This window comes from Hipposideros armiger, unplaced genomic scaffold, assembly GCF_001890085.2.
Source record: "Hipposideros armiger isolate ML-2016 unplaced genomic scaffold, ASM189008v1 scaffold_283, whole genome shotgun sequence".
Lineage (NCBI taxonomy): Eukaryota > Metazoa > Chordata > Mammalia > Chiroptera > Hipposideridae > Hipposideros > Hipposideros armiger.
Genome location: NW_017731633.1, coordinates 364,878 through 384,576, shown reverse-complemented (window position 1 = coordinate 384,576; position 19,699 = coordinate 364,878). Strand labels below are relative to the sequence as shown.

General features: G+C 53.3%; 1 protein-coding gene across 1 annotated transcript in view; it reads right to left on the bottom strand.

Moving 5' to 3' along the window:
- GRIN2D (glutamate ionotropic receptor NMDA type subunit 2D) overlaps positions 1-19,294 on the bottom strand; it is a 40,329-nt gene extending 21,035 nt beyond the window's left edge. Inside the window, exons 1-10 of the mRNA XM_019658128.1 lie at positions 19,002-19,294; positions 15,393-15,883; positions 11,196-11,815; positions 7,750-7,864; positions 7,208-7,419; positions 6,783-6,951; positions 6,114-6,267; positions 3,746-3,871; positions 3,337-3,566; positions 1,940-2,100 (exon numbers count right to left, since the gene is read on the bottom strand). Coding sequence (XP_019513673.1) covers positions 1,940-2,100; positions 3,337-3,566; positions 3,746-3,871; positions 6,114-6,267; positions 6,783-6,951; positions 7,208-7,419; positions 7,750-7,864; positions 11,196-11,815; positions 15,393-15,857 — 2,252 coding nt within the window. The 5' untranslated portion in view covers positions 15,858-15,883; positions 19,002-19,294. The remainder of the gene's footprint in view (positions 1-1,939; positions 2,101-3,336; positions 3,567-3,745; positions 3,872-6,113; positions 6,268-6,782; positions 6,952-7,207; positions 7,420-7,749; positions 7,865-11,195; positions 11,816-15,392; positions 15,884-19,001) is intronic.
- Between the last annotated feature and the right edge of the window lie 405 nt (positions 19,295-19,699).

The following is a 19,699-nucleotide window of genomic DNA, read 5'->3' as shown; positions in this document are numbered from 1 at the left end:
CCACCCTGTCTGCCGCTGATTGGCCCAGCATGGACACCTGACCCTCAGCTGGACCAATTGGATTCTCACTAGCGGGATGTGAAATTGCACCTAAGCGTGCATGTGCTCAGAATGGACCTTGAAGCAGAAAGGTTGCCCTGGAAACTGGGGCCATACAGATTTCATGGGCTCAGCTGAAGCTAAGAATGGATCTGTGCAGAGAGAATGGCATCAGAGCCAGTGGCCCTGGAGAGGAAGAGACAGAGAAGAACAGAGCCTTGGCTTCTGACATTACGTTTCCCAGAGCCACTTTGTAACCCGGTGGGATTGTTCACCCCATATTACGGAGGTGAAAATTAAGGCTCAGGAGCTGAATTGACTTGCCTCAGGGCCCACAGCAAGTAAGTGGGGAGGGTAGCTCCCTTTCAAACCCAGGACCATCTGGTTTTAAAACCAGTGCTGTTAAACACCCCCAGGAATACTGTTAGGAACTCACTGGCTATGGGGAAATATCAGAACCCTAGCACTATAGTGGGAAGATTTGGAAAACTGGTCTCTAGAGAAAAGAATGAATGGATGAAAGCACAATTAATTTTTCCCCCCTGTTCTGTGCTTTGTCCTAACATCTTGCAGCCCAACAATTCTAATCAAGGCAAAGAGGTTAAAAGGATCAGGTTAGGAGTGGCTACTTGAGAGGTGAGCAGAGGGTGGGCCTTGTGGAAAGTAGGACATGATAGCCTCGGCACTGGTCCCACTGATGTCCCCCTCCATCCATCTCTCCACATGGCAGCCAGAGGGGCATTTACAAACAGAAATCAAATTGCACCCCTCCCCTACTCAAAGGCCCCTCTCTCCATGGCTTCACACTGCCCTTCAAATAAAGCCCAGCCCTGACCTCGGCCTCAGGGGTCACACCCCATGTCCTCCTCTCATCTACCCTCTAACTTCAGTTCTCTACCCTTCAGCCACACTGGCTTTCCTGCTGCTCCTCCAATAAGCCGAGACCACTCCTGGCTCAGGCCTTTGCACACCTTGTTCCTTCTGCTTGCAAGCTCTGCCCCCCTACCTCCTTCAGCACTTCGCTCAAGTCACCTCCTCTGGGAGGCCTTCCCCGAACACCCTGGTGACTCCATCCCAGCTCAGTCATGCTGTAGCTCACCATCACTTTCTGATCTTGCTAATTTTTGTGTTATATTTAGTTTATTTCCCACCTTTAGACCCTAAGCTCCCTGAGGGCAGGAATTGTGGTCTAATTGTCCACTGCCTGGTACAGAATAGGAAGTAAGAAAGTAAATGCATGCTGAGTGACTAAATAAAGGAGGGACAGGGAGAGAGTTACTGCGCTCAGCTTTGTTGTAACCTTGGATTGCACTTTGGAGCCAGAACTTAACTTTATCCCTATGGTTTGGGAAACAGATGTTTTAAAAAAAAACAAAAAAAAACAAACCAAAAAACCATAATCCAAGTATTGATTCCAGTGAGTTCAGCTCTAATGATAATAATAATGAAATTAATAGCAGCAAACACCTACAGTGTGCCAGGCACTGCTCTGTTTTGCATGGGTTAACTAATAATAATATTAACTAAAAAACTATAATAATTCTTATAACAACATTATGAGGTGGATCCTCTTGTTATCCACATTTTAAAGGGGAGCAAACTGAGGCTCAGAGAGATTGAGTGACTCGCCCAAGGTGACACAGCCAAGAAGGGACAAAGCCAGGATTTGAACCCTAGAAGTCTGGCCCCAGAATCCATAACTACTAGATTCCTGAAAACATCACAAGGACCCTACTTCTGGAAGGGGGAGTTCACTCCCACCCTCAATGACTTCTGTCCTCCAAGCTGACCCACCCTGGGCTAACCTCTGAGGCTGATAAATGATCCTTGACCCCTCACCATTTCCCAGCATCCTCAGGGCCCCCAGTGGCCCCCGCCCCAGCACCCAGTCTGTGCTGACCCTGCCTTGAGCTGAGTGAGCGCTTCCTCCACGCGGGGCTGATTGTAGCGCACCATGTAGCTATGCATGTCTGGATAGTTGCTGCGGATGTTCTTCTCCGTGGACCCGTTGGGCACCGTCCCAAACTTCAGGGGCGGGTACTGCTCCTGGGGCCGCTGGAACTGGGGCAGAATGGGGAGTTACTTGGGTGCCCCCTTGGGGACATCTAGGTGGAGAGCGTCCTCCACCCAGATGCTCCATTTTGGGGTATACTCACCAACTGGCAGACACCCCAGTGCAGAAGTATTTCTCAAACTTGCTCACCATGACCCACGGTAGGAAACACTGCTCCCCACCCACAGATATCTATACTTTGGTAGATAAGTATACATAATCAGGAGTGATATCGAAATATTTAACACCCAGCATGGCTTGATCATGGTCCAATCAGAAAAGACACTGGCTAAAGAACTCAGGAAAGGTCCCAGAGGCCCCTGATGTGCCAGGCATTAACCCTTAACTTGCTGGATCATGGGAGGTCCCAGGGCAGGGGCTGGTATGGGCGGGTGGGGCTGGGAGCAGTTATTTACCAATCTGTTCAGAAGTAGTTCACTATTTTAACAACAGATACAGCCAGACATGTGTCTGCTGGTTCCACATCAAGTGTGTATATGACTAAAACAAATGTTTCATAAAACCATCCTCATCCTTATTATGCAGATGCAGTCAAACATATTTTCTATTTCATTCCATTAAAAAAAAATTGCTTGTGGCCATCCAGTGAATTGATTTCTCAAACTTCTAATAGGTCATAACACCCAGTGAACCACTTTAGTCTCAAAGCTTTCTCTGCTGACCACCAGTCCCTGAACAAACTGTGACCCGCGAAAAGGCAAGTACAGAAATCAAGCGAGTCAGCATTTAGAGCAATTTGACAGAATAATTTTATGTCTGTAGAACCTCATCCATTAAAATTTGGGTTTGAATTTTGCATGTCTTGGTTTTAAATTTTGCTTTTCCAGTAATTAGTTTCGACTGCATTTTACAAAAGATTAGAAATTTCAAAAATTAGTCCTTCATTACAGTTTGAGAGAAATGGTATGGTCTAGAACAGGGGTCAGCAAACTTTTGAGACGGAAGAGCCGCCAGGGATCAGCAAACTGCGGCTTGCGAGCCACAGTTTGCCGACCCTTAGTCTAGAATATCACATTTGGCACTACTGTCCTTTCAACATTTGGGCATACTCTCTTCCACTGGGAATATTGAAATAGTTCATTGTGAATTCCAGAATATTCCATTCTACCATTGTGGAACTCTGTTTGGGAAGAGACCGCCAGAATCTCCTTCTGCCCTCTCACATGCCAAGCTCTGTGACCTCCAACCCCAGCCAGCACCGCCCTCCCCCCCCACACACACACCTTTCGGTCACTGAGCCCAGACACGGTGTCCACATACTCCTCCTGAATCATGAAGGCGGCCAGGTTGGCTGTGTAGCTGGCGAGGAAGATGACAGCGAAGAAGGCCCACACCAGCACCATGATTTTGCTGGTGGTCCCCCGGGGGTTCTCCACGGGCACCGAGTTATTGAACACCAGAGCCCAGAGCAGCCAGATGGATTTCCCAATGGTGAAGGTTGAGCCACCAGGGCCTGCAGGGGGCCAGGAGGGGGGGACATGGACCCCAAATCCCTTCGGCTCCATGAGGGAGCAGAAAGAACTACAATTCCCAGTGGCCCCTAAGGCCTTTGCCACCAAGGCCTGCTGGGAAATGTAGTTCTATCTGTGGTCCGGGTGTTTTGAGGTAGGGTGATGGAGGAAGAGGACTCACGTTTGCCCGTGGCCAGGCTGCGATTGTAGCCAACGGGACTGAGGTACTCAAAGATGAAAACAGTGACGGCAACCACGGTGAGGCACATGACGAACATCATCACCCACACGGCAGGGCTGTAGGGCTCTGGGGACAAGGGTCATGTGGTCATGGCTCAGCCAAGCAAAGGATTAGGGGACCACAGATATGTGAACAAGGTGCAGCCCAGATCTGACCCTACCTACTCTACCCCCTTCCCATCTTGGGGACAGCCTCATTGCCCACCTAGACCCCTGGGAGCCAGTCTCTTTCAAAGACAGCCATTTCAACCATTTCTGTGGTTTCAACCACCTAAATATATTTCCTGAGCTCCAGACCCACTTTTCCACCTCCCCGCGGCCATCCTCCCAGGTCATTCACGTCCCACACTGAGCCCAACACCAACTCCCACGTTCCCCATCCTGGGAGCCCCACCATCCATCCAGTTACAAACTCAAACCCCCTGCCCCCATTTGCTGTCCTCATCCTCTCCCTTTCCCTCCTTTACCAACCACAACCTGTCAGTCTCTAACCTCATTCCTGCCCTCAGCTCAGGCCTTGTCCTCTCTCCTCGACCATCTCCCCAGTTCTCTCCCCAACCAGTCCATCGCCCCTCCCCATGGCCCTAGAGTCTCTTTCTACACCCAGAGATGACCTGGCCTCTCCTCAGCTTACAGCCCTCAATGACCCCCCAATGTCCCCAGGACAAAGTTTCCACCCCTTAGCCTTGGCTTCCACCATCTTCTCTGGCCTGATCACTCTGTCAAGAACCCACTGTTTTAAACTGTCCACAATTCACAGTTCCCTGAACAAGCCACACCCTCTCTGCCTTAGTCTCTACAGCTCCCCTGCCAGAGGTGCCACCCTGACCTGTCCATCAGACAAATTCCTGTTCATGTGTCCCTGCCTCATACTGCTTCTGGAAGTTCACTGACAATAAGCCTAAATCACCATTTCCTTGGGATTAGTACTTGCTGATTTGACCTCCCTGGGCCAAGTGCAAGTGGCCAGGACTGCCTCTGCTGTGATAGGGTCACTACCCTGGACTGTCACTGCAGCATCTGGAGACATGCTTGTCGCCTCCACTGGGCAATGTAGTAGGGCATACTTATGACCTTGTCACTCCCGTGCTGAAGGCAGGGGCCCCATGTGGTGTATCTCAGGGTGCCCTGCACAGACCTTGGTGCAAAGAGGAGGCCACAAAAGACATAGTTGGGGAGATATACCAAAAACAAAACACAAAGGAAGGCTGTCCCTTCTCCCAGCCCCTCCGCCTCCCAGGAGCTTTGCTCAGACTTCAGAGAGCAAGCGGGAACTGACAAGAACTGCTGCCTTTGGCTGGATGTACACTTCTCCTGTCTTCTCCAAGCTCAGTAAGTGAGATCTCTATCCTGCTCCAAGCCACCTCAAAGCCACCAACCAATCCAAGTGCCAGCTCCCTAATCACATCTCAAGCCTGTCTCCTTGTCTCACCCTCACCATACCACCACCTGTAAAAACCCTTGTAATTTCAGTAAGAATAAAACCCAGTCTTCCTACCAAGGTCCTGGGCGATCTGCCCTGTCCCCTCTCAGCCCTCACTTCCCACCCCTCTCACTCACTCCCCTCCTCCAACCTCACAGGCTATTTCACAAATACTCCACGCACATTCCTGCCTTGGAGCCTTTGTCCTTGCTGTTCCCTCTGCCTATAACACTTTTCTATCCAGCTCTACAAAGGACTGGGTCACCTCCTTAAAGGGGCTTGCAGGCCCACCCACAGCAGCACCGATCCTATTCCCTTTCTTCTCTTCGCTTGGCTTAATTTCTCCCAGTATTTGTCACCATCTTAAGTGATCTTGTCCCTGTATCTCTTTAAGAGTTTATTTTCTGTCTCCTCCACAAGGCTTTTAGAGGGCAAGGCTTTGTGTGCAGCTCAGAGCCTGGCACATAGTAGGTGCTCAATAAACACTATCTGATGGCTGAATTGAGCACTTACCATGTGCCAGTGCCATGTTAATCTCTTTTCCTCACTTCATACTTGTATATGGGGTTAACAGGTTTTGTGGGGCCTGAAACGTATATAATTTGTTGGGTTCTCTTTAAGAAAAAAAGAATACAACATGATGAACACAAAATCCGGTACAGGGCCATGAAGAGGCTGTGCAAAAGAAGGTTCCTGAAGCTCCTTAGCTTCATAGTCAAATGCTTCTGGGAGGAGAAATTACTTCTTTCATGTTACAGATTAGGAAACTGAGGCTCAGAAATAAGGCCACTTTAGGGGAGTCACATCGCTAGTACAGGAAATACCAGATGAGACTGGGGCACATAACTGCCCCAGCCTGAGCGTCCGTCCCAGGGCCCAAGCTCACCAAGGAAGGCTGAGGGGGACACGGTGCCATTGCTGCGCGCCACCATCACGCTGATGCCCGTCTCCACGAAGGGTACAGAGAAGTCCACGATCTCGGACCGCTCCTCGTTGATGGTGAGGGAGCCGATGGCCATGTCCGCGCGCTGGTAGAACACCTGGGGTGAGGGCGAGGAGGGGCTGAGGGAACCCGCCTAGCTTAGGCGTATAGAGGCAGGGGAGGCAGGCAAGACCAGCCCGGGAGGAGGCCAGTGACAGAGTGAGAGAGAGGTTAGGAAAGTCAGGGTGGGGGCTAGAAGGATGCAGAGTAGAGCAGGAAAGATGGAGATGAGAGTCTAGGAACAGGAGTGGGAAGAGATGGCCCTGGCGGTATACCGCTCGAGCAGCAACCCCTCAGAAGGTTTAGGGCTCCGTCCTACCGGCCCCACCCACTTCTAGGAGGTCCACCCTCCTAGCCCCGCCTCCTTAGACCCAAAGGGTCCTCCTATTGGCCCCGCCCCTCCGCAAGGGTCCTTCTCGTGGCCACGCCCCACCGAATCCAGGCGTTCCCTCCGTTTAGCCGCGTCCCTCTAGCCCGAATTCTCCCCCTCGTGGCCCCATCCCCTCGGATTCAGGGTTCCTGCCCTGCACCTGTCCTGGCACCGCCCCCACACTGTGTCCCTGCTGGCCTCACCTCCCCGATCATTCCATTCCAGACGCCGTCGATCTTTTTCCCGTGCTTGCCGTTGGTGACTAGGTAGAGGTCATAGCTGAAGCCGATGGTATGCGCCAGCCGCTTCAGAATGTCGATGCAGAAGCCCTTGCAGCACCGCTTTTCTGGGCGGGGGGCGTCCGGCGGAGGGCTGCGGGGAGCGAGCAGGCTTGGGGACGTTGGGGAACCCCGCTTCATGGAGGGAGGGACAAGCAGCAGCTAAAACTGAGGTTAGCGCTTTCTGGGGAAACTGAGGCTCAAAGGAATTACGTAACTTGTCCAAGGTCACCAAGCAGGAGGGCTTTGTGGATCCTGGGTCCCAAGGGAAGAGGGGGCTGGGGCCAGAACTACTGGGCTTCAAGGGAGAAGGAATTTGAAGCTGGAACTCCTGGATCCCGGGTTGTCACCTGTGGGTGCGGTTGAGCTGGCTCCGGCAGGGGACGGAGTCTCGAATGCAAGTGCCGCTGATGGGATCAGCGGGCTCCACAATGACAAAGGGCCTCTCCTCCAGGGTGGCCACCGTGAGATGCTGCGTGTCATCCACTGGCTGCAGGAAGCGGCCGTAGCGGGACCACAGTGGGTACTTGAGGCGGAGAGTCTGCTGCTCCCAGCTGCCCACCTTGGCCAAGAAAAGGGGATTCAGGCTTCCTGGGGGACTCCTAGGGTATCCTGGCTTTCATGCCCCTCCTTCCTTAGATTCCAGGCTCCCAGCTCCTTCTCCCTCAGATCCAGGAGTCTGGGCCCCATCTCCCTCCTCCCCTTAGGGCTGGGCTCCCAGTTCTTTCCCCCAGGACCTAGAAGTCTGGGCTCCTAGCCCCTTCCTCCCTCAGAGGCCAGAGGCCAGCCCCTGTCTCTGCCAGGACCCAGGAGTCTGGGTCCTCACACCCACTTCCTCTGGATCCAAGAGTCCGGGCCTTCTCCCATGCCTGAGGTCGAGGTTGGAACTCACCACCTCCCAAGTCCTGTCTCTGGTGAGGGAGATGACCACCAGAGAGGGATTCACCAGGAAACCATCCTCATTGAAGGAGTAATCCCGGTTGTCCCAGGTAATATTCATGAAGTACCTGCCCAGGAGGAAGGGAGGTGACATGTGGGAACTTGGACTGAACCTTGGCACAGAAAGTCCCCTTTCTACTGATCAGTTCTAGCCCCCAGCTGGAATCTCTCCTCCAAGATCATGAAAACCCAAATATGCCTCTTTTCTGCTAGGCATTCTCCCCTCGCTACCCAGTGCTCCCACACAAGGTCCCAGACCCTCACCTGGGTTTGCGGCGCTAGATAGAGACCCTGTGTATTCTAGCTCCTTCTGCCTCTGCAGCCTCTTCTCTGATCCTTTCCCACCCTCGAACTCTTTCCACTCCAAACCCAATTTGTGCCCCACCAACTTAACACAGGGTGTCTCTAAACACATCAAGTGGTTTCCTATCTCTAGGTCTTAGCAGGTGCTGTTCTCTCTGCCTGGAAAACATTTATTCTATCCCTTCTCATCCTGACCAATTCTTAGGTCTTCAAGATTCAGCTCAAATGTCCCTTCTTCTAGGAAGAAGCCCCTGAGGGAACCCCAGATATCTTCACAATACAATGGCACCATATACTCCGAAGGCCTGTCACATTGCCCCAGTCACTGGGCTAGATCCTCAGCTTCCCCATCACTCCCCTGCCCAGGTCTTCAGTCCCCAAGCCCCATCCGTCCTGCCCCTGGGATCTCTCTGTCCCAACCCCTCCTACCCATCCCCATAGCCCTCCTGGAACCCTGCCCCAGCCTTCTGGCTGACCTTTAGCCTCCAATCTCTTTCTCTTTCAGTCTGTTTCCTATTCCACCCCAGAGAGCCCTTTCTCCATCCCAAACTCACTCCACCTCTCCCCTGCTCATAACCCACCCATGGCTCCCCAGTGCCTCAGAATAATGTTCAAGCCTCTCGACCTGGGATTCAAGGCCCTTGTGGCTTGGCCTCATCTACCTCCCCAGCTTCATCATCCCCAAACTTTAATTATCCTGCCTTCATCCACTCTGAGCTATCATGTCCCACCAACCTGCCCAAGTTTTTCTCCCCTCTGGGCCTTTGTACCATGCTGTTCCCCTGTCTGGAATACTCTTTCTGGTGAACTCCCAACCACTCTTTGAATCAAATCCAAACCCCTTAACCTGGCCTACATGAGCTGGGCCCCATGTGTTTCTCCATCCCCTAGTCATACCCTCTCTTCCTTGCCCATTAAGCCCCAGCCACACTGGCTTTCTTTCAGAATCCCAAGTAGGTAATTCCAGCCCTTGCTGTTCCCTCTCCCTTCTCTTCAACTCAGGTCTCCCATAGTTGGCTACTTCTATTTATTTATTTATTTATTTATTTAACCTCCAAATTTCACCTACTCAGAGACCTTTCCTGCTGACCTCACCTAACCTAGCATCAAAGGTGTTTCTTAGCACATTCCATCAATTTTCCTCTCAGACATTACTATATGCTGGTATTTTCTTCTTCCTTTTCTTGTTTGTCCCCTATGAGATTGTAAACTATGAGAGCAGGGACCTTGTTCAGCACTATATGCCCTTGTGACTCAAGCAGTGCTTGGCACATAGTAGATTCTCAATAAAGGGCTTTTTAATGAATGAATGAATGAATGAATGAATGAACGAGCACTTCATCCTTCAGGTCTCAGCTTAGATATCTCCTCCTCCTGGAAACCTCCCTGACTCCATAGGCTGACCCATGACTTGTGTAGCTTAGTTTGGAAGGCTGATTGGAGCCAATGAAATTCCTCTCATTTGGAGGGATGGGTAGTGGACAGGATGGGCTGAAATTATGAGTATTAGGAGGGAACAGACTCCTGGGTAAGTGGTAGTAAAAGAGGAACTGGAAAGCCCCTGGGGGTGGCAAGCCGGGGGTGGGGAGTAGTTTTGGTCTCAATTCCTGATATCTGGGTTTCTGTGCATGTTTATCTTACCAACAAACCCCCTTTCCCTGAGGAAACTTGAATGAGACTGCTTCTTGCAACCAAAAATGTCCTGGCTTAGACAGTGCTCTTCCCAGTGCTCCCATGATGCCCATTTAACCTCCATTATTGCAAGCATCATGCTGTTTTGTCATTATCCCATCCATGTAAGCCGCCCCTACAGGACCCTGCGTTCTTTGAAGAGAAGTCCATGGTCTTTTTCATCTGTGTTCCCAGAGCCCAGCATGAGCCCTAGTTCCTAGCGGGCATTCAGTAAGTATTTATGAACGAGGGATGTTTTTCTCACCCTCTTGTCCCTGGAGCCTGATTCCCAACTCACCACTTCTCATTTCTCCTCCCCTAGGTTTCTTCCCCACCCACCACCTCTTTCCAAGCTCATTTCAGGATACAGGCCTCTCCTTCCACTGTTTGTCACCCAACTCATCAATTTCCCCACTCATAAAGCTTCCTATGGTGGATATTCTGTTTTCCACCAAACCCTGTTCTCCTCTTCTAAAATAGTAGCATGTATGCTGGGGGCACAGCTAGAGTAGATATTTCCCAATCTTCCTTGCAGCTAGCCCAGGCCATGTGCAGGGGTGACATTCAAAATATCTAACAACCAGTACAGTATGGACACTAGCCAATCGAAATCCACGTCTAACCAATCTGCATGGATGCAGCTGTAAATGACCAATAAGCCAGCCCTGGCCACATGACTACGTTCTCTTTTACCAATGGGATGTCAGACTCATCCCTTCTGCCTCACTTGCCCAAAAGGAAATTGCTTGCTTTCCCTTTCCCCACTGTCTCCTGCTTCTCAAGAATTGGAATTCAGGCTTGCCCATGACCCAGCTTTGTATGGAAAGGAGATGGCAGAGCAATAAGGTGGGAGGGTCCTGGGTCCCTGAATGGTCACATGGCACAACGTGGTCTTTTGATATCCTGGATTTGATATCCTGGATAAACATGCACAGATAAACATCTCCAGATTGTTGAGAGAGGAACAAACTTCTACCTTGTTTGGGCCATTGGATTGTTGGGTCTTTTCATTACTGAAGTTCAGCTCATACTCTAATTGGGGTATTTCATTGAATGTAAGATGCTATCAATTAGAACATGTATCACTATGTCCAGATACCATAAAGAAAGAAAAAAGCACTGCCCATTAAACCATGAAAAGCCATCAATTGTGAGACACATCTTGATTCCAAAGACATTAAACTGTGTAAAAACGTGCATCTTAAAATCATGAAATATAGTAATACACTCACTGTGTCTCAGGTGTTTTTTCCAAATTACCTGATTTAAGCCCAGAAAGGAGACCCAATTACACCCATTTTACAGAATAGGAAACTGAAGCTCTGAGAGGGGACGTGACCCATTCGAGTCCATTCAGGCAGTGAGTATCCTAGGTAGTTAGGCTTCGGAGTCTTTCCACACCCCTCCCACACCGGCCTCACTCACCTATGTAGACTCTCCCCTCGATGGGTGCGGTTCTGGGCTCGACAGTCATGGCCGAGCTCAGGCAGGAAGCCATAGTCACGCAGCAGGGCCTGGGCACCTCTGGCCACTACAGCCACGCCAGCTGCCACACGCCGGGCCAGGTCATCCCGCCAGCCAGCTGAGCGCACTGCAAACAGCCCAGCAGGCAGTGGGGCTCCTCCTGGCAGAAGAAGGGGCTCCCCAGGGGCGCCTGAGCCCCCACCTCCAGCCAGCTGGGGCCCCACCATGAACCAGACGTAGCCAGGCCCTGTGAGGCCAGCCTCCTCAGCTGCCCGGAACACAGGCTCGGCCTCCTCGCGGGCACAGAAGAGCAGGCGGATCTGTGCGCTGACACTGCGAAGCTGGGCACTCAGCACGGCCTCACCTGCCCCAGGGTCCAGCGTCAGCGCCCCACGGTGCTCCCAGCCCACCATACTGCCATCAGTCAGCACCTCGATGTAGGACAGGAAGGCCCGGTGGCCAGGGGCACGTGTGGTCACAGCTACAAAGGATGTCCAGTCGTACTCCTCCAGCACCTCAAAGATGACCTGAAGCTGCTGCTCTGTGGACGAGCCTAGCTGCAGGAAGGTGGAGCCCTTCTCCTGTGGGAAAGGAGGAGGATGTCAGGCCTTCTGATGCAGAAATCACAGCTCCCAGGAGTCAATAAGGGACCTTTAGCAACCAACAAGGGGGTCACGACTCCCAGCGCTTCATCTCCCAGAAGCTGATAAAGGAACCATAGCTCCTAGCCACCACCGGTGGGTCACAGCTCTTAAGAGGGCAGACTAACTAGCTGTTCACAAAACCTGCCTCCTTATTCTGCTGGGGCACAGAGCTAGACCTCGATTAGGTTTAGCTACCATGACTGAGTTCTAGGCTCATACATAAAAACTCTACACCATGCACCTTACTTTCTTCCCGGTCTGAGCGTGGATGGAGAGGCCCCAGAAGAGAACTCTGAAGTCCTGGGGGATTATAGAGTCACAAAAGGGAGGCGCCTGAGTCTATGAGCCACCACTTGGAGGCATGCCACCTCCAATCTGTTTGGATTTTATATGAGTGAGAAACAACCTTCTATTGGAGTGAGCCACTGAGACATGGGTTTATCTGTTAGAGCATTAACATTACTGTAATGAATACATCCAGCATCCAGTGAGGGAACTACAGTTCTCAGCATGTACTGAGAGGGACTACATTTCCCAGCATGCAATGAGGGTATTGGACGTACTCAACTCTCCCAACTAGAAGAAGCTTTGCTGACTGGACTTGCCCTTCTCTGGTTTTCCTCCTACCTTTCTGTTCCCTCCTTCTCTTTTCCTTTGCTGGACTCTCTTCCTCAGTCAGAATTCTAAACATAGGAGTGCCCTTGTCTTCTCTGTCCTCTCTCCCTAGTGATCTCATCCAGATCCATGGGTTTAAATACTGTCTCCTGTGCTATCCAATATGGTAGCCACTAGCCACCTATGGCTTTTCAAATTTTAATTAAATAAAATTTAGTTCCCTGTTGCACAAACCACACACCTAGTGCCCAACATCCACAAATGGCTAGTGGCTATCATACTGGACAGAGTAGATCTAAACAATCTTTATTGCAGAAAGTTCTATTGGATAGCACTGGTGGTGTTGATGGCTCCTATCCTCAGTTACCACCTCTCTCCCGAGCTCTGGACAAACTTTTCTACTCAACATCTCCCCCTGGATTTCCAACAGACATCTCAAAATTAACATGTCAAAAACAGAATTCTTGACCTTCGGAGCCCCCACACTCCTCTCCCCTTCAAACCTGTACCCTGTCTTCTGTATTCACCCAGATGTTCAGGCCTCAAAGCTAAGTCATCCTTTTCCTCTCACCCACATTCAGACCATCTCAAACTCTTCTTGGCTCTCTGTTCAATACATAACCCCAGCTGTCCACTCCTCACTACTGCCCTATCACAACCCCCACTGTCATCACTTTCTTGCCTAGACAATGACAACAGCTTCCTAATCTACCTCTGCTTCCATTCTTGGATGTTCCAGTCCATTCTCCAGACAACAGTCAGAGTGATCTTTTCAAAATATTAATTGGATCTCATCCCTTTTTGCTTGAAAACCTTCCAATGATACTATCTTAGAGTCAAAGCCAAAGTCTTCACTATGGCCCATAAGGCCTGCATGAACTGGCCCCTATTGCTTCTCTGACCTCATCTCCTGCCACCCCCACCCCTTTGCTCTTTCTCAAACACATCAAGTTTCTTCTGGCTTCAGGGGCTTTCCAATATGGTAGCCACTAGCCACTTATGGCTATTCAAATTAGCTGTTACTTCTCTCGGGGACACTTTCCCCCAGCTCCTCCATGCTGGACCTACCCCTCCTCATTCCCCAGGCCCAGCTCAGTCATCACCATCTCTGGGGGGCCTCCCCTGACCACCATCTATTGAAGACATGGTCAGTCATTACAACATCCTGTTGCTTTCCTCTAGGATAGATTTCATTATTTGTTATTTGTTTTGTCTGTCTCCCCATTAGAATGCAATACATTTCCTCTTACAGCTGTAGTCTCCAGAACCTAAAATACCCCTGGCACAGAATCAGCCCTCACTAAATCTTCCAGTAACACAATGAGAAGAGCAAGTGTGCTTACTTCCTAGGCATTTGCCTGTGGTTATATGTACAGGGGATAGGGCAGTTGTCGTGAGGGGATGAGGTCTCCCAGCATGCAATGAGAACCCTGAAAGAGGACCTCACCCTTGGCAGGCAGAGGTGTGCTGAAGGGACCACATTCCCAGCATTCAGTGGGGGAACAGATGGAGCTGTGAGGACCACTCTTTCTTTAATCCAAAGACAATGAGGGGACTACATTTCCCAGAAGGGAACTGGTGTGCAGAGAGCAGGCCACAGTGCCCAGCGGACAGTATCCAGAGGGGACCACACTTCTGAGTAACAATGGAGGCATGAGGGACCACATCTCTTGATGTCATGGAGGTGGCAGCCAGGGAGTAATAAGTTCACCTCGAAGGTGATCTGCCTACAATTCCCTGGACAACTCCATGCCAAAGAGAAGAAACAAGTTGGACAGAGGCCTTTCCCAGAATGCTCTGGACAGGAGAGAACTACAAGTCCCAGCATGCAATAGTGATCTAGTCACAAAGCCACGGTCCCTCACAGCAGGGAACTGGTGGATTTAGGCTCCACCCACTCAGGTGGTCTTATCCTCAGGCTTGTCCCACCACTGTCACACTGGCTCCACCCCTGGAGAGGCCCCGCCCCTTCTCTGCACCACCTATTAGCTGATCCCTTTTCCTTCTCAGTCTGCACACTAGGCTTGTTCCAAATCTGCCCTTCGTTACCAGAAGTCCACTCCAGCAAGCCTCTCCTGTGCCCTCTGGAGGCAGGCTTCTCTCCAGGCCACAGCCAGTTCCAGTCTCTGCCCCAACCTTCCAGGCCCACCTTCTGGATTCCAGTTTCCCACACCTTAAGCTGGGTAGGCCCCAGTCCAAATCCCACTCCCAGAACCAGCTTCCTCTCTATACCCCGCCCCTGTAGTATGCAGCGTTGGCTCTGCCTCCTCCCAGGCCTCGCCCCTCATTGATAGCCCCGCCTTTCCCTGACTGACCACACCCTAAAACCCACTTGCCCCCTTGATAGTTCTACCCTTCCACAGCTCTTCTCTCACTAATGACTCCTCCCCTTGTCATACTCCTTTCACCTTTGTCTCTGTCCCCATGCTCAGCAGGCTGACCTTTCCTGTCTCTCAGTATCTGGTACCCCTCTTTCTTGGTTCCTGTCCCCGCCTTCCTGGCTCCCGCCTCCTCATTAGACTTCACTCCTTTCTGAACCCCATTCTTTTCCAACTGACTCCACCTGCCCAGATCCCACCCGTCCCTTCGATCTTGCCATCTCAGGCTGTTCCCTTTTCGTTCCCAGTCCCGCCCCCAATTGGCTGGTCTCCCCCATCCCCTGACTCGTCTCGTCTGCAGACCCTCAACCCTCCCCATATCCTGATCATCTATGACTGGCCTCTCTCATACCCTACTTCTAGATGAGTCCTCGGGCAGGCCCCTGCTCATCCTATAGACCACGCCCCTCGAAGTCAGCCCCACCTCTCACCTAGATCTGACCCCAACCCTCTGGTTCCACCCATACCAGATGCAGACCCTCAGGATTGGCCCCGCCCCCCGCTGCAGGTCGCGCGCGCACCTTGGGCGTGAGCACGAGCGCGGCGCCGCCGTGCACGGCCACGATGGGCAGCGAGGTCTGTGCTGACAGGAAGTCGAGGATAGGCGCGACGGCGGGCGCGCGTGAATCGTCCTCGAAGACGACACCGTGCACGCGCAGCCCCGACAGCAGGTCACAGAGCTGCAGAACAAGGCTGCGCGGGTCCGAGCCGTTGAGCACCAGCGCCACCGGCCGCACGTCCAGGCCCGGGCTGCGCACGGCCGCCGCCACAGCCGGGCCCAAGCGGGCCGCCTCTGTCGTATACGTGGGCCCCGAGAACACGAGGGCCACGTTGAGCGGCCGCGCCCCGCCGAGTCCCCCGCCGGGCCCACCGGCCCCGCCCGGCCCCGGCGCCTCCTCCGGGAACGGGCTGGCGCAGGCCAGCGCCAGAAGCAGCAGCATCTTAGCGGGGCCCCGAGGGCCGCCGGGGCCACCGGCGCCACGCATCGCCTGCGGGCCCCGCCGGGCGGCCTCTGAGTGCCCAGGCCCGGGAAGGGACACGGGAGGAAGCAGGGTACACAGAGACGGGGAGACACCGGGAGCAGAGACACAAAGGTGGGAAGACAGAAAGGGAGACAAGATATAGAAAGATACACGAAGATGAGTTACAGGGAGGGAGAGACTCAGAGATAGGGAGAAGAGGGAAAGGTTAGGGTGATAGATACAGAGAGGCAGGCAGAGGGAGAGACAGATAGGGAGAGATACAGAGGAAGAGTGCAGGTGGATAATGGGGACAGGGAAGATACAGAAGTGGGGTAAAGAGACAAGATACAGAAGGGCAGGACAATGAGACAGGACAAATGGAAAACAGACCCACAGAGATGGGATCAGAATAGGAGCAGAAAGAGAGACCCAGGGAGATAGGGAGATACAAACAACAGAGAAATGGTCAGGGAAAGAATGACAAGAATAAGGAGACAGATGGAAGGAAAAACAGAGACAGGGATAGAGGGGCTCAGAGCGACAGAGACAGGGAGATGAAGCCGAGAGAGATAAGATGGAGTGACAAATAGGGACGGAGTATTAGGGAACAGGGAGAGATGCAGAGATAGAACGAAGGAAGGCAGGAGAGATAAGAGTGATGAAAAAGTTGGACAGAAATCGGAAGATGGAAAGAAACCAAGGAAGATGGATACAGAGACCCCACAGCCATCAAGAGACAAGCACACACAAGAGATGGAGAAGCAGGCAGATTTAGAGGTTGAGGGAGGAGGCGGCAGAGCAGACAGAAAACAGGAGGACAGAAATAGCCAGGCAAGGCAGAGATCAAGACCCCCACCAGGTAGGTGCCCAGCACAGACATGAAAGGAAGGCGAGTGGCAGGAGGGATCAAAAATAAAAGGAGGAAAAAGGAGGGAAAAAAGATGAGAAAGGGAAAAGGGGTCAGGTGTGCGGGGAGAGAAAAAGAGAAAAAAAGAAATTAGTAGGGCATCCTAAGGAGAGAAAATGCCCCCCATGATTCTTACCCCTCACCTCCAACACAACCCCCAGCCCATTTTTGCTCCCTTACTCCTGTCCCTGTGCCCCCATTCTCAGTGAGCGCTAGAAAGAGAGTCACAGCCCAGGCTGGGCTGTGGGGTTGGGGGACACAGCTGTGGAGAGCTGGGGGACGGGGGTCCTTGGCTTCCAGCCCAGAGCAATTTAGTAAATTAGAGGAAATACAGCATCTCTTCCTGTGTCCCCTGTTGAATACTAGCTAGCTGCCTGGGGTGATCGGGCTAGGAGCCTAGACTCCTGGCTCCTGGCTCTGAGGGAGGAGAGCAATGGGGCCCTGGATTCCTGGTTCTCAGAGAGGGATTGCAGCCTATACTAGGGGCTTCCTGAAGGGGTGAGGGTCCATACAGGGAAGGGTTCTCTTGGCTGTCAATCAGGTTCCTGTTCAGTTGCCATGGCAGCACAGGCCCAGCTACCCCACTGACCGCCAGAGTGGGGGAAAGGCACACACCCTCTCCTCTGCCCAGAGGCCTCACCTCCCACCCACCCCATGCACCTTCCCAGAGATCCTGGGTCACTGTCTCCCCAGGGATGTGCGTGGGGGCTCCTAGCGTGCTCATCCCTCCCAAATTCTGGCTCCCCATGCCCCTCCTCTCCTCTGCCCTTCCCCAGGCAGCTGGCTCAATCAGCGCTCAGAATAGCCCCCCTCTGCCCCAAAATAACCCACAGCTGTGGCCTGGCCCCGGTGGGGTTAACACTTGTTCTCCCTTCCTGGTGGCTGCTTAACCTCAGCCCCTCCTCTGCTCTCTCAGACCCACCCCTGCCTGGCCTTTGCTTTTGGGGACCTCAGGGTCCTGCTCCCTGCTGAGGCCCAGGAGGGCAGCTCCATGCCCATCAGTCTGGGGAGGTTAAATGCTGGGTCTTCCCCCCAAAGGAACTCAGAGGGCAGCCCCTACCTCTCGGGTACTGAGACACAGCACCCCCAGCCTCCAGGGGTCTCTGGAGGCCCAATGCCCAGAACCTGCACCCTTAAGGACCACATTGTCCAGGCCCCCAATCTCTACCTCCTCCTGAGTCTCAGGCCCCATAGGGCTGAGGAGTCCCTGCCCCCTGCCCTGTCAGACTCAGCAGACTGCACCCCAACCCCCTCTTCCCTCAGACACAGATGCCCTGCCCTCCAACTTCTCCCATAGACTCAGAAGTCCTGGCTTTCCACCTCTCCTCTTCCAGGACCCAGGAGTCCTGGCCCGCTTCTGCCTCTAGACTCAGGAATCCGGGTACCCAGCCTCCCCTATGCTCAGGAACTGGAGTCCAGGCCTATAGCCTTCTCCTCCCTTAAGGACCCCGTTTTGTCTCAAACCCCATTAGTCCCAACATCCTAGGCAGCTCCCCAGCTCTGGCCTCCCCAGTCGCCTGATTCTGGTCCCATACACAGCATAGCCTATCCCCCCTGCTGAGGAAGAGGAGGGTACCAGAGATTCCTGGGGTGTCCCTGTGTCCATCACTCTCCCCCAATCCATCACAGAAGAGATGAGAGGCCACTTTGATCAACAGCCCGCCCCCCCTCTTTTCGTGCTGCAGACGGTGGCGTCCCGTTCCCCCCCACCTCCAACATCATTCTCTCCCCACCCTAGTCCTGGTGCTTGGAAGAGGCTGGAAGGGTGTTCCAGAACCTTGAGGAAGGGGTGGTCGCTTGGGACAATGGGTGTCAGGGGCCTGGATGCCCTCAAGGTCCTTGGCAGGGGTATTAATAGCAGACTCATAGCTCTGAGAAGGGAGGGGAGAGTGAGAGGAGAGAGGAGAGGGACAGCCAGCGAGGGGGAGACTGATGCGGGCAGGGGGTGCAGAGGGAAGGTGAGATGGAGAGATGGGGGGATAGATATATGGGATGTCAGGTATATGGAGCTAGGGAGAGGGAGCAAAGTATCAGAGAAATGGGGGCGTTAGGTCTGAGGTGTAAAGACCCAGGAAAAAGGGGCTAAGAGAAGGGGTGGAGGAGAGTCCCCACGAGACAAGGGAGCTGGGGGTGGGGGTGGGGCAAAGACCCTTGCTCTCATTCAACCCTTCTTCCCTGAGGCAGGACGCCAACTTTCCCTGTCCTAAATCTGGGGGTCCACAACCCTACCTCAACCCCTGCATCCCCTACCCCGGCCTTACCTTTTCATGACCCTGTCCTGTGGGGGTGATTGCGGGGGGCTAGGACCGGAACCCGGAGTCCAGAGACCCGAAGATTGGCGGAGGGCTCAGGGAGCCGCTGGTGGGGGCCAGGCCCTGGGGCGGCGGCGGCGGCGGCGGTGGAGCCCTCCTGCCTGTCCCTGGCTCCGGCTCTTCCTCTTCTTCGGTCTGTCCTGCCCTGTCTGTCCCCCAAGGTTGCGGCCACCCCGACTAGGCGAGGACGCCGCTACACATGTTGCGCTGGAAGTTGGGCCCCGGACATTGCGGAGGCTGTCGGGGTGTCCTCTCACCGCCCCGACCCCGTGGGGATCCCCCCTCCGCCCACCCGGGGTGCCCCCCTCTGCCACTTCAGCCCCGGCTCCTCCCCCCGTCCATGTGTCGGGTCCCGCCTCTCCCTGGCTCATTCGCACCCTCCCTTTGTGCCCTCAGCGACCCCCCACCCCCACCCCGCGACTGTGTCTGTCTGTCTGTCTGGGTCACCTCTGAAGCCGGTGGCTGATGTGTGTGTGTGTGTGTGTGTGTGTGTGTGTGTGTGTGGCAGGAGACTGCCTGTCTGGGGAACTGCTTGCCCCTTCCTCGCCTGGCCACCTCCAGACCCCTCCCTGGGCGCCCCCACTCTCAAACACAGGCAGAAACACACACATACACACGCACACACGCACAACCTCACTTCCTTGGGA